The sequence below is a fragment of the Canis aureus genome, chromosome 22 (assembly GCF_053574225.1).
Source record: "Canis aureus isolate CA01 chromosome 22, VMU_Caureus_v.1.0, whole genome shotgun sequence".
In the NCBI taxonomy this organism is placed as follows: Eukaryota; Metazoa; Chordata; class Mammalia; order Carnivora; family Canidae; genus Canis; species Canis aureus.
The window spans coordinates 3703172-3731166 of NC_135632.1; the positions used below are offsets into that span (position 1 = coordinate 3703172).

Here is a 27995-nt window from a genome sequence, read left to right on the forward strand (position 1 = left end):
ACTTTGCACATTCTCCAAGGGTAATTTCTTCATACACATGACATCCACTCCCAGCTGTGCTGAAGGACTCTCAAATATCTATGCTCATCCAGATTAAACTCAGCAGGTGCCCAGTCTGGAGCTCAGGAGTCATCTCAAGTTTTTCCTTTTTTGTTGTCCTACAGCTAAGCTGACGCCGAATAGCTTCTTTCTCCCTGCTTTCTCCAAAAGAGAAAAGAGGGGATCGGGATGAAGAGAAGTTTTTCTCTTGTGGAAGAAACACGGCCAGAGATTGGGTTCAGGAGCACCATGTTTGACCTTGCCTTGGTGAGCATAGTGTACGTGAGTGAGGTCTTTTCAGGATGTGTTCTTCCCTTCAAGGGCTGAGTGACAGCTCCCAGGAAGCCTCCTTATAGCCATATGTCTCCTCTCCTATCTCCTCTGTCTCACTCTCATACCTTCTCCCTATCGTACCTTTTCTTCCTTTGCCTCCTTCCCTCTCCATACATGTGACTTTCTTCACATTGGAGAAAACATTGCATATTTGAATGGACTAGAGATAGAAGGTCTTTCATCCTGCTTTTATTGTAGATTTTTAAGATTGAACTTACTTGGTAAGAGGAACTCCTCAGGGAAACAGATGGTTCATCAAACCTCTGCTGGCTTTTGAGTCAACATCTCTAGACAGAAATAAAGGGGGTCATTTTTATCTTGCTTCATCCTCTGTGTATATATATTTTTTCTTCTAGGAATCATAGTGGGGAGGTAGGTAGCCAAAAACAGGAGTCAATTATCCATGGACCTCTAGTCAATATAATTTTTTTTAAAGATTTTATTTATTTATTCATGAGAAACACAGAGAGAGAGAGAGACAGAGACAGAGACATAGGCAGAGGGAGAAGCAGGCTCCATGCACCGGGAGCCTGACATGGGACTCGATCCTGGATCTCCAGGATCACACCCTGGGCCAAAGGCAGGCGCCAAACTACTGAGCCACCAGGGATCCCAAGTCAATATAATTTTAATGTGAGCACGTCTCTCTTTACCAGCAACCACCACTTGTTTTGATTCCATCTCCTAACTATCCCAACAGTCGTCTATGATCACGGTTCTTTATGGCCCTCGTATCAAGAGGCTCAGTCTATTTCTCTATTCCTTGAATTGGGCCAGACTTGTGACTTGCTTCAGCTCGTAGAACAAGGCAGAGAGTGTGTGCATCCTGACACAGGGTTTCGAGGGGACTCACACATGTCTTCTCAGTTTCTTGGAACCCTGCCTCCACCACATGCGCAACTCTTAGCCAGCCTGTTAGAGGATAGGAAATGACGGGGGTCAGAGAGGAGGTCACCAGAGCCACCTTGGATGAGCCAGCTCTCAGCTGCCAGCTGGCTGAGATACGTGCATGCATAGGCCCACCGAGATGGCAGTCTGGCCCCAGTCAGCAGAATCCCAGCTAAGATCAGACCAAACTGATGACCTTCAGACTCATAAACTAATTTCTCAACCTCAGCACAACTGATGTTTTGGGCTGGCAGATTCTTGGGGTGTGTTCTGTGATGGATGGTTAGCAGCATCCCGGGCCTCTACTCACCAACAGCAGTAGCACTGTGATAACCAGAAATATCTCCAGACACTGCCAAATGTCCCCTGATGGTGCTGGTGGGGGACACACTCCCCCCAACACACACCACAATTAAGAAACAGTGAGCTAAATCAATAGTGGTTGCTCTAAACCTCGAAGTTTTGTGGGATAGTTTGTTATATAGAAAAGCTAATTGGGCAGCCTGGGTGGCTCAGCACTTTAGTGCCTGCCTTCGGCCCAGGGTATAATCCTGGAGTCCTGGGATCGAGTTCCGCGTTGGGCTCCCAGCATGGAGCCTGCTTCTCCCTCTGCCTGTGTCTCTGCCTCTCTGTCTCTCTGTTTCTCATGAATAAATAAATAAAATATTTAAAAAAATAAAAGAAAAGCTAATACAATCCCTATTTTTCTAGTACCAGTGCCGTTATCTTAGGTCAGGTCCCTATAACCTTTGCCTAGATCACTGCCAGTTGCCTCATCAGGCCTCCTACTTCCTGTGGTTTGTTCCTTTAATCCATCCCACACATTTCCACCAGTAGTTAAACAAATAAACATACAAACACAAATCTGATCATATCATGTCATCCTTAAATAAACTTTACTGGTGCCTCATTGCCTACATGGTACAAATCCAAACTCCTGGCAGAAAAGTCCTTCATCATCTGGTCTCCCTGCTACGAATCTGATTTCCCATCTCTCCCATACACAACTTGTGTCAGTGTCAACACTATTTGCACGCTCTGGAACGTGTCTTATCTTTTCATGCTTTTGTACCTGAAAGTTAACTTCAAATAATTCAGATCCTGCTTTCTACTACCTGTATTCTGAAGGCTTTCATATATATATATATATGTATATATACAGCTAATTGCTTCCTGCTAGATTCTTGCTTTTTTTTTTTATAACAAATCTTGGAGTTATGCACAAATATACAAATATACATGTATAATTACTACACACATGCACTTACATAGAAAATAGGGTGAGATTGGAATTCAAATTCCAACATTTTCACTTTTGTGGAAGTTTGTGGGCACTCTTAAAACTTATTAACTTTATGACTCTTCAGAATATATCCTATTATAGCAGATATTTGTTTTATTAGATATTCATTGTGCTATTTTTATCTTGACTTGGTAAAAACAATCCAAATTCTTTTTAGAAAATTACCTTTCTTCCCTAGTGTTCACGACTAATACAGCAATCAATCAGGATATCTTGACCCTCTCTAGCTAAGGGATGGGAGTGTGACTTAAACTAAGGCCAATCAGTGGTCACCTCCAGGATGATGACTATTGAGCAGAATGAAGTAAAATTCTAAAAATTGGTTAGGGCTTTGGGGTGCCTGTATAGCTCAGTTAGTTAAGCATCTGCTTTCAACTCAGGTCATGATCTCAGGGTCCTGGGATCAAGCCCTGCATGGGACTCCTCCATCAGGATCCCTGTTCACTGGGGCACTGGGGAGTCTGCTTCTCTCTCTCTCTGCCCTGCTCCTGCTCTCTCTCAAATAAATAAATCACCTTTTATAAAAATTGGTTGAAGCTTCCTTATCCTGTGATGGCTGACTGACTCCTACATCTTGGTCTAGTTCCTAATGCCTTAATTCCTGTTGTTTTTAAGCCTAGTGCATGTTTTTCTTTGGTTTTGTAACTATCTGTGATCCTTTCAAAAAATTCTTTTTTCTGCTTTTCTTATTTGGAGTTGTTTTCTATTGCTTGCAGCCTAACAACCCTAAATGATATCCCAGGTTGCCTAATTTATTTTTCCCACAATAGAAAAATAATAATTAAAGCATAAATACAGCAAAAATGAATAACTACAATCAATGTGTCTTTTATGACCTTAGATACATTGATAAAGCTTCCATTGCTTTTCAAATGAAGATTAGATTTTATTTCTTTGAAGTACATCCCAAACATAGATTTATTGTAAGCTATCTGAACCTTTCTTGGTCCAAGGAAAAGTTGGGCTGCCACGAAATCAATAATTCAATAGTACAGACATCATTGGGTCTAGACGTTCCTGACTATGACATGCTAGATGTTTGGGATGTATTACATTCAGATTATTTAAGTTCAATATATCCAAGCTAAATCTCATTATTTGGCATTTTGTATGGAGTATTTTCCCTTGAGTTTTTTTTGAATAATGACAGTAACGTCATTTTCTTAAGGACTTGGAAAGATAGTACTGACATTCATTCAGAGGTATAACAACTTAGTATTAGTGTTTCCCTTTCACCAACTGTTATACAGTTGACATCTCTGTGACTTTTTTTTTCTCTGTGACTTTTTGGAAGAGAAAATTGCAACTCACTTTTTTAATACATGAACTTAGTCCTTAATACATTCTTTTTTTTTTTTTTTCTATTGGAGGAAGCTCCTTGGAAGCCTATTTCCAATAATACATAATTGCCCTAACTAGTTCTTATATTTATTTTAAAATAATAATATTGAATTAATTTGCAAATGTTTAATAATATATATCTTTGAGTAAATCCGTGTGGATTTTCCCCAAGCCAGTCCATTTAGAATTTATTATATCTTTGCTTTATACATATGGCATATAAGTATATATACATATATATTTACATGCTGCAAGTATTTATAAGCTTTATTATAAATCAGGAAGTTTAAAAAGGGTTTTTTTTTTTTTTATATTGTATGTTACTTCTGTTTTAAACTCCCCACATACAAATAGAAACAATACTATGAGTTTTCTTCCTCCGGCCTACAATGAGACTCCACAGGACTTGCTCAGGGTTTTGAGAGACCCAAGGATGTCCTCTTAAAGTAGTTATTAGTGCTATTCTCCTAAAGTTTCCTGTTATCTCCTGTTCTGGGTACATGGGGTTATTGCTTCTCATTTCCACTGTGGCTCGGTGGGACTATGTGATTGATTTTGGTTAATAATTTTTATGCAGAAGTAATGTATGTTACTTATGGGAAAATCACTTAATTGCCAACACAAGAACTTTTACTATTCTCTTTCCCCCTGGCATGTTTGAGGGCAGGACACTCATCAGGATGTGTGGTATGATGGGTGCTCTATGACTGTATACTATGAGCAGAGTAGGTGCATATGTAGATTGAACACGCACCAAAAACTTGAGTATTTTAAACCAATAAGATTTTGTTGTTTTTGCAGCATAATGTGGCTTTTCCTGCTTGATACACCTCTCCATTTCTGGAGAGACATTCTCCTGGAATCTCTACCTTTTCTTCTAATGATAAACTGTATTGGACAAGCAAAAAGAAAAGCTGAAGCTCTGTCTCTTTTGCCAACATCTAGAGCTTTTATCTTGGCCTTCCATAAATTTTTTTGCACACACACACATCCTTCCTGCTTCTCTCTCTACCCGCTTCCCCAGACCCATAAAGCTCCTGAAAGCTTGGAAATGCCTTAGGTAAATTCCCATCACACAACCTCCACTCCCAAAAGGTAGAATGGGAGGAAAAAAAATCTGCCCCTAACGTCTACCACATTTCTTTTTATCTTTTAAAATTCTTTCTTTTCACCAAATGAAGTTTCTAATACTTCAATCTGTTTTATATCTTTTTGCAAAAGGAAAAGAGGGAATAGCATTTGCTATCTTTTCTGACCCCTAGATTTAATAAAGAGTCTTGCTCTTTCCCTCAGTCTTTACATTTCTGTCATTGTTTGCTTTATCTTGCTGCCTGCCATGTCCTCATTCTGGAGAACGCTTAAGCAAAATGTGGATGAGGACACAACACATGGTTTCCCTAACATTTTCTTCTTCCAGCATGCCCTTCTTCATGCCCTGATTTAGAAAAATTTGCTCTTAGAACTGGTGGTTACATTGAGACTGTTCTGATTGCATTTATGAGATTTGGAGAGCGATAACCTTCAAGTCTTGTGATTCTAGAGGGGTTATACATCTGCAAGTTGACAAGAGGACTAAGAAATGTTCATTCTTCTATTCCTTCTATTTAGCTTGAGCTTAGTGGTCCAATAGAGACCAGTGAAAGTAGGAATAGAAGGGAAGGGTAGGTCTTGGGTCACAGGTAGTGAATGAAGGAGAAAACAGTACACAATCTGCAGTTTCATACTTTCTACGGCTATAGTGGGACAACTGAGATGTTTTTATTATGAAAATTCGGGTTGAAGCCTTTAAAAAAAAACACAACACTGATTCTGGGGAAAAGTAAATTTCTTCAGGATGTATTATTTTTTCCTTTATAGCTTCTTAAATTTTTTTTAATCTATTGCTTTTTACAGAAAACCAGTCTTTTTTTTTTTTTTTTTTTTAAGATTTATTTATTTGAGAGAGTGAGAGAGCATGAGCTGGGAGGGGGGAGTAGAGGGAGAGGGAGAGAGAGAATCTGAAGCAGGCTCCCTGCAGAGCTCAGAGTCTGATGCAGGAATGGATCCCATGACTACTTGAGCCCAAATCAAGAGTCAAAGGCTTAACTGACTTCACAAGCCCAGGCGCCCTGGGTTTTTTATTGGCCTTTTTTGGAAAAGGATGGCATATAAATAAAATTAAATGGTTCATGTATCTCTAATTTACTCAAACTGCTGGGAATGTTCTGTAGGAAAGCATTCTGAGACTCTGGTTTGACTCAGTGGTGACTGACTAGCCAGGACAGCCAAAGATTTGGGTGATCTAAATGTGTCATCCTTGTTCTAGAAAGTACCTGAGGGATAATGTTTTATATTCTTCTACATCAAGGAAGAAATGTTCTCTGTTCTCAAAATACAATTATCTATTTTCCACTTTAACACCTCTAGAGAAAGAGTTAAATTAGACATTTTTGCAGGTTTTTTTTTTTTTTTAGTCTAGAACTTCAGAAAGTTGAGCTAGAGGCAGCATTGTGTAGTAGAGCATCTTTGAAGCTTTCTCTGGAGAGTTTTTGTTTGCCTGTTTGTTTTTATTAAAATCTCACACAGATCTCCAGTACAAAACAGGCAATAGTGGAACTATTTGGTTTAAAGAGGAAACAATGATCTAAGACCCAAATTCCCTAGACCCCTCCCTCTTGCCCTTTGGCACACTTAACACTTAAGGATCTACCGGGCTTTATCAAATGCAGTTGGAAGCTCCAAAAGTGACCTGTGAGCCAGATAAGCTTGAATTCAAATACTTTGCTTGCTTCCAACTATGTTAAAGCTCGGACAACTTGTTAGCCCATCAATGTCCTGTTTTATCAAATAAATAGAGATAATAGCCCTTCGTTTTTGAAATTCTTGAGATTGAATTGAGACGGAGAATGTGAAAGATGCTCAACAACGATGATTTGTATATCTTCTGCTTGAAACTAAATCCAATGTAATGTACCTAATTCTTTAAAACAATGGTTAAAAGTAATTTCTTGTCATTATCCTTCAAATATTTGTAGATTGCTATGGATTTTCCTTCATTTTTTCTTTGTTGCTTCAATCTGCTCTAATTTTGTGCTTTCTTTTATTGTTGATACTATTCATTCATCTGGCGAAACTGTATAAAATATCTTCCCTTTTATTTTATATTTACTACATTCCCATCAATGGTAATATCTTACTTTTGGTAATTCAAATAACCAATACCACCAATAATCAATGTCAGTCTTAGAATTACACTGTTGGATATAATTTAGTTGGCTTTTTCATAAATGATGTCCAACATATCTTCTATAATTGCCTAATGTGTATTTCAGTAATTTTCCTCTTCTTAAATTATTTGCTTAGAACTTTTATATATATGCTACTTTCATGAATCTCAAGGTTATACATTGTTATATCATGTGTATGTATGTTCTTGATATGAAGAAAGGATCAGTGAAAATATAAAATTATCCCTTAAAGTATTTTCTCCTCACAAAATTAGCTCAAAGGTATAATTTTCAAAATTAGCTCAATGAGTAATGGGATGCTATTTGTGAAGCCTGCCTGTTTGCTTTTCCCTCTACTCTTTAGACTTAACTATTGTAAGATGCTTTTTCTTCTTTATCTTTCCATCTTTAAGCCCATTGTTGGCACCTTTGCCATAGTCATTAACTATTGCAGGTTTTTAAAATGTTGGGCATCATTCTGATTTTGCAATATTTGTTATGAGCCAATGCCTATTTCCTGCTTTCCAGTAAACTTTCTTCTCTAATTGTTTTTGCTCAAATGTTAAGCAATGTGGAAAATAGATTCTGTGAAGAAGGTTAACAGTTCCTAGACTGATTAAAAAAAAATTATGGTGCTATTTATTTATGGACTTTCAAAATACTGACTTTCATGGGACTAACCCTTGAAAAAGTCCCATCTATGTAAAAATGAGACAGACTGGAACAGAATTTATTGTAAAGAACTAAAAAAAAAAGTCTATCTTTTTCATTAAGTCATAGTTTATTTTAAACTGAGTTCCCCGCCTAATGAAAGCACAATCTTTGATGCTTTTTGTTTATTATAACTTCTCATCAAAAGGGAATACATAAATGTGAGAGATTTGGAATGACTTTGTTGGCCAATGTAAGATAAAATACCCTCTATACATAATGAAGAAACAGTAAGACTTTAACAAAAAAATCCAGCTTCTAAAATGACCAGGGAAAATAGGATGAGAAGAAAAAAAAAAAAAAAAAACTTAGCTTAGGGCAAAATTATGAGAGTGAAAAGATCTACAACGAAAAATTTTTAGCAACCAAAATCAAGTTTACATTCCGGACCCATTAGCTAAATCTAGAAAGGAACTTGACATTCAAATGAGGAGCTGCTTGAAGAGTTTAGACAACCAACCTTCTCTGAGTAGATATTTAGATAAAAGAAAATTAATGAGCATGTTTTACCCCCCCCCAAAAATTCTCTTTGACATAGATTTTATTTTTTGTTTTTTATTTTTTTGACATAGATTTTAATGGGAGAAATGTATGCTCTAGAAAAGTAGACTAAAGGAAAACAGCTGGAATTCTTGTAGGTTATACCTGAGGTGCCTGAAGGAAGCCTTAATATAGTTTGCTAACTGTTGCCAAAGTGTTACCAACAGGTCTCCGCATCTTTGAACTAAAACACACCAAGTTTATTAAGGAAACTCAAAGTAAGATCCAAGCTGGCACGGCGTTTCCAGGCCATGTGATCCAATGAATTAAACTTCAGTCATCACTTCCTAAACAAAGGGGAGCTGAGGTTCTCCTGTGGGCAAAGCTTCCCCCTCTCAATGCTCAGGGCTGCCTTTGAAAGGCCCTGTGATGGGGCCCAAGGGAGTTTTGATTAGAGAATCACAGGAAATGTTTTTTCCACCTTCCAATAAAATTCAAGGTTTTTATAATAGGACCATTCAGGCTTTCTAGAACTGTTTTTGCTTTAATAACTTATTTTGTATGGTGGTGTAAATAATTCACAGTGTAGAATGAAAAAGGAATGTGCGTGTGTAAAACTATTTGCAAGGAACTTGTATTAGTAATTGTAGCCTTTTAAAAATCTCTCTGTGATGTAGTAGAGATGAGTCACTTAGCTGAACATTTTTATGTTGCTTAAATAAGGAGGGAGCTGTTTACAAAATCATCCTGACAGGAAAAAAGTCCTGTGGTTGACGACCTTTCACTTAGCAAAACACACATTGGCATTTTACTACCATATTGGAAAACGTCTGAGAAAGTCTCTCTGTGTACTTTTAAAGTTATTATCTTTATTTCACAGGCGAAATTTTAAAAAGTCTTCTACCTATGTGTATTAATATTTCATATTTAAATATAACCTATTTAAATATTTGTTACAAACCGGTCTTGGAATCAGGAGACCAGTTTGAAAAAAAACAAAAAACAAAAACAAACAAAAAAACCCCCAAACAAACAAGCAAACAAAATCCCTTTTAAGCTTGTGGCTTTCACCAGTACTTTTGTTATGTAGGAACTTTAACTCTTTTATGAATTTTAAAAATCTGTATATGAAGCCATTTAATAATCGAGTTGTAGGTTTTCTTTTTCTTTTTTTTTTTAAGGTTTCTTTTTAGATTAGAAAAAATTAAGTCAACTCTACACTAAGAAACTATGGTGTGTCACGGATACCAGAAAGATGATGGTCTACAAAATTTGGATCCCATACCCCAAATCAATAAAATATTTTGAGCCCACAGGATTACTATACATTTATTTCTTTACGTACATTATAAAATATACATATAAAGTAAGGTGAAAGTATGATATACACATAAAACAGCATTTTCTTAAAGTTGAGTGAATGCAATTACTATAGATTGGAAAAGTTAAGAGAAATTTAGTGTAGAAGTTCTGGCACAGTTCCAGAAAGCCCCTCGAGGCAGGTTGGGGTGGGGGGTGGCACACATTGCCCAGCTTTTGTGGCTTAACGGGTGAAACATGGCAGGGGCAGGTAGGCGCTCCCCCACCCAAAGGGGGGCCCTCCACACTCACTCGAATCAGAGTCCCTTGTGTGTTTTTTAAAAATACTGATACCCTGGTTCTAATTCTGGGGATTTGGCTTCAATTAGTTTAATGGGGGAAAGGACTAGGTTTTGCTATTTAAAAATCTCCCCAGGATTTTTGTATGTCTGGAGTTGTTGAATCACTATGCAGTGAACCTGAAACTAATGTAACGCTGCATGTCAACTATATTTCAATTAGGGGAAAATAAAAAAAAGACAACTTTCTAGTTCCTTTATGGTAAAGAAGGTAAGAGAAAGGGGCCTGTGGGTGGCTCAGTCCATTAAGCCTCTGCCTTTGGTTGAGGTCATGATCTCAGGGTCCTGGGATGTATCCCCACATCTCATGGGACTCCCAGCTTCTCCTTCTCCCTCTGCCCCTCCCCTCCACTCATGTGGGCTCTCTCTTTCTCTCTTTCTCTCTCTCTCATAAATAAATAAAACCTTAAAAAAAAAAAGATGTCAAGAGAAGCATAGTTTACACAAACAATGTATATAAGAAAGAACTGGTTTAGGAAATGGAGAAACAAGCCACTGTCCAATAAATAAGACAAAATAAATCTTCCCAGGAGAAGTCAGTGTACAGCTGGGGGTGAGAATTACCACCCGAGACCCAGGACAGCTCCCCTCTCCTTGTGTGGGCTTCAGTGGATGTTCCCAGCAGGAAGCGGCTGCGGTTCCCAGCCCAGGGCCTGGTGGGACACCGCAGTGGCCGAGGGGACAGGATGGAGGCACCGATGTGCATAGTCTCTGGTGACTGCACTGTCCTGGGAAGGGGTTGGTTTGAATCAAGGGAAGCAATAGCCATGCCCCCCAAGATCACAGCCAGGGGCTGTCATGCAGCAGGGGAGGTGAGGGCCGGACTGGCTTCAGAGCTCAGCTGGGCCCGCAGGAGAATGTTCCAGGGCCTGAGATCCTGAGTGAGCAGGTGGGAGCAAGGACTACCCATCGCAGCTTCAGTGAATGTCATTCCCATGTCATTAAGCCCCCGCCAGCCCAGGGAAACTCAGGTTACAGCATTAATATTGAAACAATAACCAGCTTCTACTGAGAGCTTCACGATTGACAAAGCTCTTTTGTATATATTATGTTACTCGATCCACGCTCCATCCCTGGGAGGTACCAGGGTAAATGCTCTTAGTTCCATTTTATAAAAGAAAATAATGAAGTTCAGAAATGTTAAATATTTGCCTGAGGTCATACAATACTAAAGGGCAGAGCTAGAACTCCAACCTGGGTCTCTCAGCGCTCAACCCTTTTTTTTTTTTTTTCTTTTTCACCGTGACTCCAACTGGTAGAAAATGCTGGGTTGATGCACAGATGAGAATTCCAGTGAATTTGTGTGCTTATCGATTTCCTTAGAAATGGGATAAACCTCTCTCCAGGCTTGCCAGTGTTGCTCTTTGCCGTAGCCAAAGCTAATGTTTAGCCACATCGGTTGTTAAAGTGCTGGAAGGCCTCTTGCTTGTTTAGTAGAGACTGTCCTGAACCCCCTAACTCTTTGCCACCACAACCCGGGCAACCCCAGTTTTTCCTCAGGAATCCCTTGGATCTCTCAATGATCCAACAGTGAAGGGGTTAGTACCTGGCAAAGCGAAGGTACCCCTGGCTCTGGCTCGGTGTTCAAAAACCAGAATGAGTGCCTGGGCTGTGCAATCTGGGGTTGTTAAATTTTAGAAATATTACCCCTCCCCGTAGGCATCCACTTGCAAATTCAGGTGTTTCATCTGCAAATTGGTTTCATTGATAATGATGGGGTTTAGGGAATGAATCAGCAAAGCATTGATCCCTCCCTCCTCCATCCAACAATTCGTTTAATCTATGATCGAGTTTTTAGATTCTGTCTCCTTAAAAATCTCTCTGTGTGTTTCTTTACAAGATTTTCACCACCTCTCACTTAGATTTGCTAAATAGTCCATCCTTTATCTACCCTCCCCACCCCTCCCCAAGTTTGTTCTCAAGCTGCCTCCAGTTAGCTGTAAAATTCGAATCTGATGGTGTCCCTATTCTTTTAGACACTATCAAACGCTGCCCTTTACCAATTGAAGTTTTTAACACTTTATCAACATATAACAGTGTTTGTCAGGTGTACAGTATTTTTTTTTTTTTGTATTACATTGTGAATTTTATTTTCCAATTTTGGTCAATAAAAAAGAAAATAATAAGCTTAACCAATCAAAAGAAGTACCAACAAAAGACATTCACATACACGAAAGGTATAAACAGTGTAGACTCATTTCCAGTTGATTGAATTCTACTTTCACATTTAAAATACAAAATACATCTTAATTTGTTAGGAAATGACCACGTTTAGCATCAGGAAAGGAGCTTTAACTTTAGCTTTTGATCATGACTTCAATATCTTGTCAAAAGAAATTTCATGGAAACTCTATGTATGTATCACTGTCAATTAATAAAAGATTAATTTTGAAAAATAACCAGTGATTTGACACACATGTACTTTGCAATATGATTACCACAATGAGGGTTAGTTGTCACCTCCATCACCTCACCTGATTACCTCTTTGTGTGTGGGTGTGGTGATAACATCTAAGATCTGCTTCTCAGCAACTTTCATGTATCCAACACGGTACGTTAACTATAGTCACCGCGCCACGTATTAGATTCCCAGAACTGATTCATCTAATAACTGAAAGTTTGTACTCTTTGACCCATTCTTCCCTAATTCTCTCATCCTCCAGCCCCTAGCAACCACCATTCTGCTCGGTTTCAGAGTTCACCAAAATCTGATACAAGACGCCCTACTCCGGTCATGCTCACTTCTGCAGCTTCATAGGTCACTGGACATAATTCTTGTGCTCACGTCACAGTGAAACACCCTGAGCTCTCCAGCTGATATACCTATAAACGTCAGCTGGCAGGTACCGCTCAATGGTTTTCAAAGCAGTAGGAATCCTGAATCTAAATTTGTATGCCAACTCCCAAACGAGAACTGTGTATCTGCATGCTGCAGTTGATGGCTTATTTGGAGCTGGATAATCTGCAAGAATGGAGACATCATTTTCAGGAAAGGACTAATATTGAGTGAGTTCTGGGAGGTTTCTTTTTCATGTAGAGATGGATTTTATTTATCTATTTTATTTTATATTTTTATATATTTATTTTATTTTATTTTATTTCGTGGAGAGGGATTTTAAGCATCACTTGGATATTTAAATAGTTAGAAACACATTAATGTCAGCCATTAGTTGGGAATAAGCCTGTGTTATAACTTGCCTTTTCTTTTTTTCTTGCCAGAGTCTAGTCTAGGCAAATGGAATTTGAAAAGGGGCTCCACTCACCAAGATTCTGTGAAAAGCCACACAAGTAGAGGAATATAAATTTTAAATTTATAATTTAAAAATAAAACCATTTTCCCATCTCTCAAATGATGTGAGGAATTCCTATTTTAGAAATCAAAAAAAGAAAAACCCCCTCAATTTATAAGTGCTTGGCTAAACATGTAAGTCTCCTAAGCATTTTATGGTTTGTTTTTGATACTCTTTAATTGCTAAGATGTAAACTAGGACATTTCAATAGTCTCTTCACTATTTACCCTAGTTTATAACCTTGAAAGAAACAGATTGTCCCAGAGCATTTTTAGTTGGGTTGATATGTGTGGAATCTTTGCCTTAATGGATTTCAGGGTTAGGGGTGATGCTCCAGATCTCTTGTAGAAGAGGCAATAAGCATTTCTAGTGTTTTATCCACAGTTCAGGGAATCAAGACGTGCTCAGTTCCAACCCTTCTACTCTTTGCACTGAAATAACCACATAGCCTCTCTTACCCTTGAAGTGCAAACAAGGAATTATATGCCAAGTGCCATATAAGGCCATGTGAAGTAGTACGTATATGCAAGAAGCGTGTACATTTAAACATAATTAGGGCGCCTGGGTGGCTCCGTTGGTTAAATGTCTACCTTCGCCTCAGGTCATGATCCCAGGGTCCTGGGATGGAGCCCCACATCGGGCTCCCTGCTCAGTGGGGAGCCTGCTTCTCCCTCTACCCCTCCCCTTGCTAGTACTCTCTCTCTCTCTCTTTCTGAAAAATAAATAAATAACAATCTTTAAAAAAAATAAACACACATAAAGTTTCACAGTTCATACAACATGGCTTTTAATGTCTAGTCAGAACAGGAATGAAGAAACACTGAATAATAAAACAACTCTCTCTATATAAAAATATATATTTATTTATTTACTTTTTAAATTAAAAAGCATAACCATATTTTGTTGAAGTTCTTCACAGTTTGCTGGAGGTAGAGTTCAAAGGGAGTTTTGTTAGAAACTTGGGCAAGGTGAGAGTGGCTTTTTAGTGCACAGGATTCCCATGTTGGGATAGGCCTGGGTTTCCTGTGCTAACTTGCGTATCTGCTCAACGCTGATGCACAAATCACCTTTACTTAGTAGTATGGTTTCGGAGCTCTCCCAGGGCTTCTAAATTAAAAGAAAAATTAGGTCAAAAGACCTGACAGGTTTGTATGCACTTGTGTGTGTGTGTGTGTGTGTGACTTGATTTACACAGAGCATCGGTGTTAAATCACATTCATTCGTAATCTGGCGAGCAATGTCAATGAGAAGAAATAAGGTTATATGAAGTTGGGACTATTTTGAAAATTCCAGGACGTCTGGAAATTTTGTGAAATGTTATCTCAACCCTTTGACAATTCTCGTCCAGGCTTCCGATCATGTCGTTGCTGGTTCTCTCCACCTAACGGTATATGAAGATCCTTCCTTCCCTTTCTTGAAGGTCCCTTCTCTCCTTTTAGAGTTTGATAGTATCAACCGGGAACCAATATAGGAACCTAGCAGGCAAAGTGTATCCGCTCCCTCTATTATTGAAACTTTATTGGAAATACTGACATCCTTTGGTATGAGAGAGAGAAATATCCCCACAGCCACAAATTGTAATGTCTGGTTCAGTTCTAATTTAAAAATACTGGAATTGGCAAAGAAAGGACATTTTCTACTAGCAGTTCTAACTCCAGCCATGCTCTACATCTCACGCTGTGTTTTCCAGAAGCACTGTAGGTTGGATATAGCACAGGTAGGAGTCCTGGTTCTGCTTTTGATGCTTGCTTGAATGCTGCGCCATCCTTGGTAACTTCTCCAAGCCTCAGTGTTCTCATTTGTCAAATAAGAGTAAAAGCGTGCGCCCAGCTCCCTTTCAGGTCAGTGGAGAGGTTTCCCGAGAGAGCATGGACACAGAAGCACTTCCATAGCAGAGGACATCGCAGTTCCACTGAGGAACCAGCAGGAGGCACGGTCCAGGCCTTGGCAAGAACATGGAGTCTTTGCACCCTTGCCTTTGCACCCTTGCCTTGTCACACTCACAGCTTCTTTTGGAATTTGAGTCTGAACCATTTCTATCTCTTTTCACGAGAGCAGGAGCCTCATTCCAGCCTCTGGCTTTGAGAAGTGAGAATTTCCATTGGCTTCTTGCATGAAATATTGTTGGGCCCCCCTTCTCAGCATGGCTAAACCCATGGCTGCTGTTGCCTGTTGGCTTTGTCCCTGCTTTTTTGCTTTATGTTTCTGTCCAATAAAAATGCTTATCTTGTTTTGGAGATGGGCTATGTTTTTGTTGTTGTTGTCTCTGTTACCAATATGCGTATGTGTTCGGAGTAGAGAGTGTGCACCAAAGCCTGAAATTATGCAGCCAACTTGGCTGGAATGAAGCATTCCTTGGTGCCAATGTTTTATAAATTGTACATAAGGTTCAGTCAGTTATAAGACATCATATTGTTGGGTTTAAGAAAGAAAACCTAAAGTTCATCTTTTTCTGAACTCCACCTGGCATCACTGAGAGTATTTGACAGTTCAATGATGAAATCACTTTTAGAGTAGGAAAGGTCAGTAACACTCAAAGCGTGGTTTATGAACTCTGCTGGTCCACAAGCTGCTACTGGTCCAGGGCAAGATAAGTTCAGAAAGTTACAGAAAGTGACAGTAAGCACCGGGAAACATTTAAAGCATTTGACAAAGTAATTTTCGATTTGTTGTATCTAATAACTTAAAGAATAAGCTTAGGGGAACATGGGTGGCTCAGTGGTTGAGCGTCTGCCTTTTGCTCAGATCATGATCCTGGTGTCCTGGAATTGAGTCCCACATCGGGCTCCCCATGGGGAGCCTGCTTCTCCCTCTACCTATGTCTCTGCCTCTCTCTCTGTGTCTCTCATGAGTAAATAAATAAAATCTTAAAAAAAATAAAAGAATTAGTTTATATTTTTTTCTTCTTAATTTCACTTTTTTGAACTTTACAAAATACTTATAATGGCTTAGAAATTAGTAAAATTAGGCCCTTTACCACGGATAGTTTAAGAAGTACTGGTTTCTGCTGTTACTGATGCTTATCATATTTTCATCAATTTAATTCATGCTATTATTTTATAGCTCACAAAAGAAGAAAACAATGCAGCCAATTAAGCTGTACACAATCTTTCTAGATCACTTAGATTTTTTATTTTATATTTATTGGAAGATCTCTTTAAGACTTTTAACATAATTTAAAAAATCATTTATGACTCTAATTTAGGTATAAAAAGGAAAATATGAATGCAATAAATTAATGAAGATTTTTTTTTAACTTCTTCACATTCAGAGACCAATGTTTCTGACTCACTCTTCAACTTAGAGTTACTGATGTCTGTGTTTTTCTACACCATATTGCCCTCTGGGTTTTCGGAAATGTTGAGGACATGGAATTTCTTTAAAGATTTTTAAAATATAATTTGTAGGTTTTTTTTTTTTTTTTGGTAGGGTTTTCTTAAAAATGCCTAAACTACTGATCTTATTAGAAAGTGTCAATAGACAGTTGCATGTATTTCAGGAAGGAACCATCATAACGATTCATACTTGTGTCATCTTTTCTTAGGTTTATAAAGCATTTGATTGTTGCATTGCAAGAAAAAATGGAATCGTGAATATCCCTTCAAAGATGAACATCTGCCTCTTTAGTACCAAATGTATATTCAACTGCTGTGTCTCCATGCCTTCCTGTACACACGGTAACCTTGGGGGTTTTAATGCTGAGTTATACTGTAATCTTTTAAAAGACATTCAAAAAGACAGTTAAACTGAACATATATGGTATCAACCAGGCATGTAGGTCAACTGAAGTGATGAGAATATGAAAGCTGAAGCTGAGCCCTAGATGCTCAGGGGAGACCTGGCTGACTTGACTGTGGTTTATGGTCATATATTGTAAAATGCATCCTAATATCATAGAAGATAAGATGTGAAAACAATGTGTCTTTAAATTGATGAAATATGGTAATTCGGAATTAATAACTGTTAAGAATGATCTGTTATTTTACCTGAATAACTTAAAGACACATAAATTCCTAATTAATATTCCTAGGGGAAGCTCTAAGCATATTTAACTCATCTAAATTAAATTCTTTGAATTTAAAGGAGTATCTGTATGTCGACTGCAACATTCCATTGACTACTTCAACTGGCCAACTACAGAGTTTACTAAATATCTAAGTGGTTTAGTTTACTGAGTTATTTACTCCAGAGATGGAGTGTGTCTAGCACTCCATAACAAACATTCAGCACTTAATTGTGTGTATGGTATTAATCATAGCAACCTTTGAAGTTAGGTAAGTATTGGTTTCCCCATTCCCCAGCTACACTTTTCTGTAAGAATAGTCAACAAGGGCACAGACAGGTAAGCAGATTGTGGGGCCAGGACTCAAACAGGTAGTATATTTGGCTCAAAGGTCCAAAGCCTGAGGTTTTCTTAAATTACACTGTACACCTCAACAGGTGAAGTTATTTCGGCTATATCTGTAGTTCTCAAAAGAGCCTGTAGTTGATTAAAAAAAAAAAAAAAAAAAAAAAACACGCAAAACAATCCCTTAAAACTTTCCAGATCTTGAAAGCACATAATGGGGGGGAAAAAACAACTCTAAATTTAAACAAACCAACCGACTGGGCTCGCTTGACAAGGTCTTGAATATGTGTGGAACCGGTTGAAGAAAATGTAGTCCATTTAGAGCCTTTATCAAATCTTAATAAATGCCTTTGGCAAACAAACACAATCAGAACAAAAACTACTTTCCAGTACCACTGGAAGGAAAAAATGTTGGCAGAGACTATGGAAATGTGGTGACTAGTAATTATTCAGTTGAAGGGGAATATAAACTGGGACTTACATAGAATTTGGATGCCAAGCAAAACTATTACAATGAAATTATAGGAGACCCAATGTAAGCCAAAACTATTCAGGCTATAGTGTTTCTCCACTATTGTAAATACAAAGGTGAAACTGAATCACCAAGGAGAACAAAGCAGATAATGATACCAGCTATTTCTCAGGATGAAATTCTAATAAAAACGAAACTGAGTTTGTTAAAACTCAGTTGTCGAAGTAGACCCATTTCCTCTTGTTGGAGGATTTAAATAATAAACTTTTCCTTACCCAAAATACAGCATATAAAAATATCCATTGGCTAAATATGAATGAATTTTAGACTTCTCTGAAGGTGTTTATTTAAGAAATACAGTGTATAAACATAATTAAACAACAGGGATTTTACATGTTTTAAAAGGAAGCAGTTATATTTCACAGAAAATTTGGATTCCCATGAGTTAAATGGCTTTCCAGATCATTGTTTGATTAGGAGGTTGGGTTCCAAGAAACTTGATAAGGTAGGCAATGGCTAAGTATAGATTAATAAAATTGAATTAAAAATGAATTAAAAAAATTGGAATGATGACATAAATCAATACCAAAGATTTTATTTTACCAATTTGTTTAAACTAAGACACAAATTCACTTACGTTGGTACTACTTTTTTTTTTTTTTTTTAAATCGTGTATCATTTAGAAAACAACACAGTGGGAAATTAGAAAACTATCCACTTTGGCTAAGAGATAATATTACAACTTTTATTTGTATTTTAAAATATTCAAATTAAATTTATATATACATATTATGTATCATGTTTAAATAAAAAACTAAGACATTACCCTTTATTAATTTTTGAAACCTTTATTGGTCTGAGTCCTCACTTGGTCAAGGTATTAAGGTTGGGAGATGTTTTCTTCCCAAAGGATGAATTCCACCCTATGATGGTTAATTTTATGTGTTTTTTTGGCTAGGCTAATGTGCTAGATATTTACACATGTACACACACTGACACACACACATACGCACATCTATATCCTGTTGGTTCTGTTTTTCCTGATCCAATTAGATATAACCAGCCTGTTGTAGAAGTTCGATTATCAGGAAGTCTATTTGTAAAATGAATTTACGTTAATGATGAATCTTGCCCTAAGTATATATAGGCTGGGAAATAATAATTCATGATTTTAAAAAATTACTTCTATAGTCTGTAAATAAATAGTGGGGATACATACAAAATATATTTTAATGAAATGGATGGTTATTCCAAAAAGTCTGGAGAATAATTCCAAATAACTGTCAAATGGAGTGATTATTTTTAAAAAGTTGACTGGTAAAACCAAATATGTTAAAATTAATTTTTGCTATTTGAACTTAGAATAGTGGTCACTCTTAGAGGGGGTAGGTAGTGAAAGGTGCAAGAGGGGCTTCTAGTGCTGGTGAGATTTTGTTTCTTGATCTGGGTTTGGGTACATGGGTGTGTTTAGTGCATGAGAATTTATTGAGCTGTGTGAACAGCTTACTTTATCTTTGGTAAATTTCATTAAAAAATTAATAAAAAATGGCCTCAAACCTGGAAAATGTATCCCTTTACAAGTTCTAAGAGCAGATTAAGGCTAACTTTGTATATATACCAATTTTGACTATAAAAGAGAACACAGAGAGCAATTACTTTTAACCATCAAGGATATATTGGCTAGGACTTCATATTGCTTGGAAATTTTGCATCAGTGTTCGTGAGGGATATTAGTATGCAATTTTCCGGAGTGTCTTTTCAGAATTTGGTTTGAGGGTCGTGCTGACATCATATAATGAATTGAGGAGTGTTTCTTTCTCTTCAACTTTCTCAGAGACTTTGGTATTGATAATATTCCTTCCTTCAATATTTGTTAGAATTCCATTTTGTGAGAAAGTTTTTAACTATAAATTTAATCTTAAATAGATATTGGGCTATTCTAGTGATTTACTTCTTGAGCGAGGGTTAGTAAACATTTCATGATTTTTTTCATCTAAGGTGAATTTATTGGCATAAAGTTGTTTATAATATTCCTTTTTTATCCTTTTAGTGTCTGTAGGATGTGTAGTGATGTCACTCTCTCTCATTTCTGATGTCTTCACTTTGCTTCTCTTGATCAGTTAGTCTGGCTACAAATTTTTCAGTTTTGTTGATCTTCTTAAAGAATTAGTTTTTTTTTTTAATTTCATTGATTTTCTCTACTGTTTTTCTGTTCGTTTTATCCATGTTTGCTTTGATCATTTCCTTTATTTTGATTAAGTTGAGTTACTTTGCTTTTTTCTAGTTTTTTTTTTTTTTGTTTGTTTCTTAATGTATAAATTGAAATTATTAATTTGAGGCCTTTTTTTTTTTTTCAAATATAGTCATTGCTGCTATATTTTTTCCCTAAGTACTGTATCCCATATTTTCATTCAGTTCAAAATATTTTCTGATTTCAAAATTTCTTCTTTGACTCTTGGGTTATCCAGAAGTATATTATTTATTTTCCAAATATTTGGGATTTTTTAATATATCTTTCTAATTCTACTACTGCTACTACTACTACTACTAACACTAACACTGATCTAATTTAATCCCATCAAGGTTATACAACATTTTTTGGTATAACATGAATCTCTTCAGATAAATAAAGCTTGTTTTATGGCTTTGACTATAGTTTATTTTAGCAAATGTTTAATTTGCACTTGAAAAATGTGCATTTTGTTGTTTATAGGTGGAATGTTCTATAATTTCCAATTAGATCAAATTGGTTGATAGTGTTATTCATCTCCCGCATCCTTATTGGTTTTATGTCTTCTCATTATATCAACTATTATGGTTGATATGTTGAGATCTCCAACTATAATTGTGGATTTGTTTATTTTTCTTTGCATATTTATCAGTCTTGTTTCATGTAACTTAAAGCTTTTATGAGATGCAAAAAAATTATAATTCAAGGTTCTTTGAATGAATGGAGTCCCTTATCATTTATTAAATAACACTTCTTATCCCTGGTAAACTTCTTTGCTTTAAAACCTATATTAGCTGATATTATTTAATTTTAGTGATCAGTGCTAAGCTGGTATATATTTTTTCCCATCTTTTAACTTTTGGTCTAGTTCTGTTTTTATATTTAAAGTGGTTGTCTTCTAAGAAGCATATATTTGTGTCTAGATTTTTCTTAAATCCAATTTCTATCCTTTAATTAGATATCTAATAATTAACTATTAGATATTAGATAGATATAGATATTAGATATCAGATAACTAATAATTAATGTGGTTATTGATATTGTTGAGTGTAACTACCATCTTGTCATTTGTTTTCTATATTCCCATATGTTCTTTGTTCTTCTTAATTGCCTTTTCTGACTTCTTTCAGATTAGTATTTTTTATTATTTCATTTTACCTTTTTTTATTGGTTTGCTAGGTATAACTCTGGTGTGTATGCATGTGTGTATGTATACATATTTAGGGTTGTTTAAGGTTCAAAGTATACATATTTAACTTACCACAGTTTGCCCTAAGTTATATACTACTTCATATATACTATAAGAGCCTCACAACAGTATATTTTCATATCTCTCCTCCTGGCCTTTGTGATATTGTTGTCATACAGTTTATTTCTACATATGTTATATACCCCACACAATACACTATTATTTTTTCTTAAGCTTTCTTTAAGCAGTCCCATGTTATTGGGATACTTACACTCATCCGGGTAAGCATCTGCCTTCAGCTCAGATCATGATCCCAGGGTCCTGGGTTGGAGCCCTGCATTGGGCTCTCTGCTCAGGGGGGAACCTGCTTCTTCTTCTTGCTCTGCTCCTCCCCACATACTCATACTCTCCCTCAAATGATTAAAATCTTAAAAAGAAAAAAAAATCTTAAAAAGAATAGTTTGTTATCTTTTAAAGACATTTAAATAATAAGATAGAAAGTCTTTCCAATTACTTTTTCTGTTTTTACTCTTTCTAGTGTTTTTCATTTCTTTGCATGGACTCATATTTTCATCTGGTGTCATTTTCTTTCTACTTAAAAGACTACTTTTAATATAGTCTTAGAGTAGAAAGTCTACTAGCAATAAATTCTTTCATCTTTTTAAGTCTGAAAAAGTCTTTATTTTACTTTTGTTTTGAAAGATATTTTTCTTGGGTAAAAAAATTTAAATTGGCAGATTTTTAAAAAGTTCACTCTCTATAGTCTATAGTGTCTTCTTAATTCCTACCACACCAATTCAAATTTTCTTTTTTTTTTTTCAATTCAAATTTCCATGCTTAAATTTTAAGGCTTATCTTATGAACTTAATTGATTGTCCCACTATTGCTTAAAAATAATCTTCAAATCCAGGCATGCTATTCTCCTTCTTTGTCCAATGTTTATTCTCCTCCTCTTTTCTGTCATATTACGCCCATTTTAAGTTTCTGTCTTTATCATTCTTCAAGTTCTATTAAAAGCTTAAAGTTGGGGTGCTTGGGTGGCTCAGTTGGTTAAGTGTTTAACTCTTGATTTCAGCTCAGGTCATGATCTCAGGGTCATGAGATCAAGCCTTGCATTGCGCTCCATGTTGGGCATGGGGCCTGCTTAAGATTCTCTCCCTCTTGGGGGCACCTGGGTGGCTCAGTGATGAGTGTCTGCCTTTGGCTCAGGTCATGATCCCAGGATGTTGGGATCAAGTCCTGCATAAGACTCCGTGTGGAGAGCCTACTTCTCCTCCTGTCTATGTCTCTGCCTCTCTGTGTAGCTCTCATGAATAAATAAATTATATAAACATATTTTAAAGTCTCCTCCTTAAAAAAAAAGAATCCCTCTTCCTTTGCCCCTCCCCCTTGCTCACATGCACATGTATGTGTGCATGCACATACACACATACTCTCTTAAAAAAAACCTAAAGTTTACCTTTGGCTTACCTTCCCCAAGAAGCCTTTTTTTGCTAGTTATTTTGATTTATTTTTTATCACAACATATTTTTTAAAGATTTATTTATTTGAGAGAGAAAAAGTGTGCACAAATGAAGGGGTAGGGACAGAAGGAAAGAGAGAGAGAGAATCTCAAGGAGACTCCTCAGTGAGCATGAAGACCAATGCAGGGCTCAATTTCAAGACCTTGAGATCATGATCTGAGCCAAAATCAGGCGTTGGATGCTTAACCAACTAAGCCACCCAGGTGCCCTTTACAATCTTTTTTTTACAGCTCTTGGACTATCAAAATTTTTTGTTCTTAATTATATAGTACAGCTTTTTATTGTTCATGGTCTTATCTTGCCTATTTGATGAATGCTATTTGAGAAAAATGAGTAATTTGTACTGTTTATACCCTCTGTACCAATCCTCTCCTATGCTCTCTGCCCCTCTCAGTTTTGTAGGTGTTTTTAAAAGACTTGATTAACAAGGGACTAAATAATACACTGAACTGCACATATATTAACTTTGGGAAAGTGAGAGTAATTTATTAACAAAGTCAGGAGTTGTACCAGAAAGTCCAATTTCCTAAACTCTAACCCCAGCAAAAGATACACATTCCAAATAGGAGCATTGAGCTTTGGAGGGAAAAAATTGCAATTTCAAAAATCGTGGTCTAGTTTTTGGTTTTCATGATTCTTATAATTGTTCAAAAGCAATGAGACTAACTTTCCAGCAGGGATTGTGACACTCATTTGGCCGAAACATTCTTCACATGCAGATGAAGATGTGTTATTAGTAACAATATGGGCTATATTAGACCCCCTTGGGTCTCTTACCAAATTAATTTCATGAGAGGAAGACAGAAGTCTGAAATATTGACAATTGTATTATGTCCTCAATTTCCAGTTTTAGAAATAGTATTCCTTTCTAGCTCTAGGTGTTCCAAATTAATGTTATGTGCATTCATACCAAGGCTTGCACGCATATTTACAAATTGAATAGGTAAGAATTATAATAAAGTGACCATTTTGGATTTTCTAGGCATCATTTTAGTTTTCTAGCTATAACCTCTAGCCCATAAACAAAGACCTCCTAGTAACAACCAAAATATTTATGAATACATTAAAATTTATCATCAACATCAGTTGACACATTTAGACATTTTTGCTCTCAATTTAGCATTGACAATCAGTTCTTCTGCATTTATATGAATAGTTTTCTGATTCAACTCATGTACCTATCAAACTACTACATTAAAAATCCTAACATAATGACTCATGCTAAAAAAGAAACTGGGTTTACACCAATTTATTTGAGCTATCTTTAGTATATAGACACTGCACTGTAATATATGAGACATGCATTTCCCCCTCTGCATGAGGTCAGAGGTGTTAAAAATAGAACAAGGGAAGGACCCAACCCATTATGTCAAAAAAACAGGATTTTATTCACGATTGTCCAGAGATTTATACATTTATGTTCATATTTTATGTGGAAGGTTCCTCTGCAGATAGCATGTAGTTAGTGCTCATATAGCCTGAGTTGCTCCACTGAAAAATGCTTAAATATATTTGGGAAATCTTTCATACTAAGTATCTTTCTTGGAGATTCTTAGTGAATATTTATACATTAAGAATTTTAGATGTCTGCATAAAAGGAAGCTTGTTTTAAAAAGCATTTATTTAACTTGGCATTTTTGAAATATCTCAGTGAGTATAGGCTACAACTCTATGTGCCCTAAGTTCAGTATTTTACAGGGCTAGCTGTGGGAAACCCTGAGCTAGCATATTTATTGGATTATTTATTTCTTATCAAATAAATACCAGGAATTAATTCCCTTTTATCCTAACCTGAACACATGGGAAATATGTGGATAAGTTAGTGCAGGGCTTTCCAGTGTATGGCATGTGCTTCACCTGTGTTCTGTCTGTTGGAATAATTAGTCATCTCCTTCAATACGTCAGATTACTCACTCTACCACACATCTCTTGAAATTTCTGCCTAATGCCTTTTTTTCCTAGAACTCATGCTCACAGCAGCAGCAGGTGCCTACTAGTTACATTTGTCCTACATGATGGTAATTTCTAGCAGAGTTGATTAGATCAGAAGGGAGCATCTGACCCAACCTGGACTTGTCCATTTCTTTCTTTCTTTTCTTTTCTTTTTTTTTTTTTTTAAGATTTATTTATTCATGAAAGACACAGAGAGAGAGAGAGAGAGAGAGGCAGAGACATAGGCAGACGGAGAAGCAGGCCCCCCACAGGGAGTCCGATGTGGGACTCGATCCCATGACCCCAGGGTCACAACCTGAGCCAAAGGCAGTCGCTCAACCGCTGAGCCACCCAGGCGTCCCTGGACTTGTCCATTTCTTATGAGAGTTAGGAATTAGGTTCTAAGAGGGACAGTTAGTCTCTGTGTGAGGCTGGAACTGTATCATGGTCACAGTATGTTATGTGAATGGAGTAGAGAAAGCCAGTATTGAGAAGGGTGGAGAAAAAGACTCTTCACATTGCTGCCCTTTGGTTTTAAAATACAATATCTGGGATCCCTGGGTGGCGCAGCGGTTTAGCGCCTGCCTTTGGCCCAGGGCGCGATCCTGGAGACCCGGGATCGAATCCCACGTCGGGCTCCCGGTGCATGGAGCCTGCTTCTCCCTCTGCCTGTGTCTCTGCCTCTCTCTCTCTCTGTGACTATCATAAATAAATAAAAATTAAAAAAAATTTAAAAAATAAAAATAAATAAAAAAAAAAATAAAATACAATATCTATGTAACCGTGCATCTATCTATGCATCTAAATATCTATTATCTCTCAAACTTCTCTCTCCCTATCTATCTGAAATGCCTACATATTAATCAACGCTTCATTCATTCATACATTTTTAAATTTTTTATGGTAAAGTTAACTCAAGTTGTTTAATATTTCTTACTTCTCCAAACCACGACATCACATAACTTATACCCTGTTCCTTTTAATCTCAGTTTAGAAATACAAATTAATCCAACATTTCCAATCATGTTCACATTTACTCAATTCTCACTAAATTTTTGAAGTGTTTTCTGTGTCACTCTTTAGGAAAGATCCTTAACTACTTTTAGCTTCCTGAAATGTGACCAGTTAATACGCCTGAGAGCATGTTCATATTTATTCTTATTCATATTTATTCTTTATTATGAGGTGAGCATAAGGCTGGAGTAGCTATAATGCTTTGCCAGAAATCTTTTTGTTAAGGCAGATACAAGAAGACTAAGGTGTCAAAAACAATGAAGGGTCAAAGATTTTATCACCTGCAAAGTAAAAAATTAGTCTTCACAGTTTCATAAATGCTAGTAGAAGACACAAGACTCCTAAGTCTGAGACAAAAGATTTTATTACAGTAGTATCAGAAGCCAGAGTATCAAAATTATTTTGTGCCAGTCCTCTGAGCCCTGATTCCCACAGGATAACTTGAAGAAGGTCAAGTGATACCGCACACATAGTGGATTGCATTGTCCGAGAAAAATCTTGAGCTTAGAGAAACCGTATATAATGGGCAATAAGCATGCCTGTTTTTAACTCTACAGGGAAACTCTATCCCTATCTTCCAAGGCTATTTGCTCTGCAAATATCCACGATAGGGCACCTGGGTAGCTCAGTCGGTTAAGTGTCTGCCTTTGGCTCAGGTCAGGATCTCAGAGTCCTGGGATCCAGCCCGGTGTCAGGTTCCCTGCTCAGTGGGGAGTCTGCTTCTCATTCCCTCTCCCTCTGGAACCCTGTCCCCAACTCCTGCTCTCTCCCTCAAGCACTCTGTCTGTCTCTCTTAAATAAATAACTAAAATATTAAAAAAAATATATCCATGATAGTCCAGAACCAAGGAAATCTTTGCTTATAGGAGTGTAAAATCATGAAACACCGTGAATTGTCTTTAACAGGGAGAATATTGGTTTGAAATTTCTTCTTTGAAATCAAGTCTTAAAAAAAAAAAAAAAAAAAGAAATCAAGTCTTATAGAATAAACAGACAGATCAATGGGACAAAAACAGATTCTTCCCTATGGAAGGATCGAGTTGGTTTTTACTGCCTGAATGAAAATGTTATTTGCTGTTATTTTTGCAATGCAATTCTGACACTGACTACCCAGAGTTAGTATGGAATTCCCAGGTTAAGGACAGAGTTCTCCATGGTTCTCTCCTCATTTACATACCAGGCACAGGCTCCAGTGTCCTTAGGTTACCTGCACTTCTGACCTACTACAAATTCCTGGGTTCCCACAGTCCCCTCAAGTGCAGTAATTCAATAGAATGACTCACAGAACACAGTCAAGCACTATACTTATGATTACAGCTTTATGATAAAGTATATAAATGAGTACCAGCCGAAGGGAGCAGTGCATAGGGCAAAGTCTGGCAGGTTCCTAAATGTGAAGCTTCCATGTCTTTAGAACACGTCACTCTTTTGACACATCAGTGTACAATAACCAACCAGGGATGTTTACCCAAGCTTCAGGTGACCAGAGTTGTTTTTTACTGGGTTTTCATTAGACAAAAATGGTTGATTGAATCACCCATCACTCCTCCTTTCTCAGAGGTTGGCAGATTGAGTTGGTATCATGTGGCTCAGAGCCCCAACCCTCTAATTACATGGTTGGTCTTTCTGGCATGACCAGCTCCCATCCTGAAGCTAACTAGGAGTCCTCCTTGAGTCACTTGTTTTGCATAACTCAAGTGTCATCCGGGGTCCATCATGAATAACAAAGACATTTTTATCACTCAGGAAACTCCAAGGGATTTACAGCTCTCTCCTAGGAATCAAAGATCAGATAAATTCTTCATTATATAACAGTTTCTTACTTATTTTCCCAGATACGTACTGCAATAATTTTGTAAGGCAGAAGAAGAGAAAGAAGAAGAAGAAGAAGGAGGAGGAGAAGGAGAAGAAGAAGAAGAAGAAAAAGAGGAAGGAGGGGGAGGAGGAGAAAATAATATAGAAAGAAAGGGAAGAAGGAAGAAAAGACTATAGATTGGCATTGTAATAAACTAATAAATAATTTGATAAAGAATACATG

At 36.9% G+C, this 27995-nt stretch overlaps 1 protein-coding gene across 1 annotated transcript; it reads left to right on the forward strand.

Annotated features, from left to right (window-relative positions):
- Window positions 1-57: 57 nt before the first annotated feature.
- Window positions 58-27991, forward strand: LOC144294277 (uncharacterized). Its single transcript, XM_077866071.1, has 3 exons — window positions 58-306; window positions 16794-16926; window positions 27793-27991. Exons 1-3 carry the CDS (start codon window positions 229-231, stop codon window positions 27915-27917), a joined length of 336 nt encoding a protein of 111 aa, XP_077722197.1. The 5' UTR covers window positions 58-228; the 3' UTR covers window positions 27918-27991.
- Window positions 27992-27995: the final 4 nt, after the last annotated feature.

Excerpts from the sequence above, each read along its gene's own strand:
- LOC144294277 (XM_077866071.1), top strand. The coding sequence starts at position 229 with ATGAAGAGAAGTTTTTCTCTTGTGGAAGAAACACGGCCAGAGATTGGG. Across the intron at positions 307-16,793 it reads CCATGTTTGACCTTGCCTTG|GTTTATAAAGCATTTGATTG; the intron begins GTGAGCATAGTG and ends ATCTTTTCTTAG. Across the intron at positions 16,927-27,792 it reads CATGCCTTCCTGTACACACG|ATACGTACTGCAATAATTTT; the intron begins GTAACCTTGGGG and ends TTATTTTCCCAG.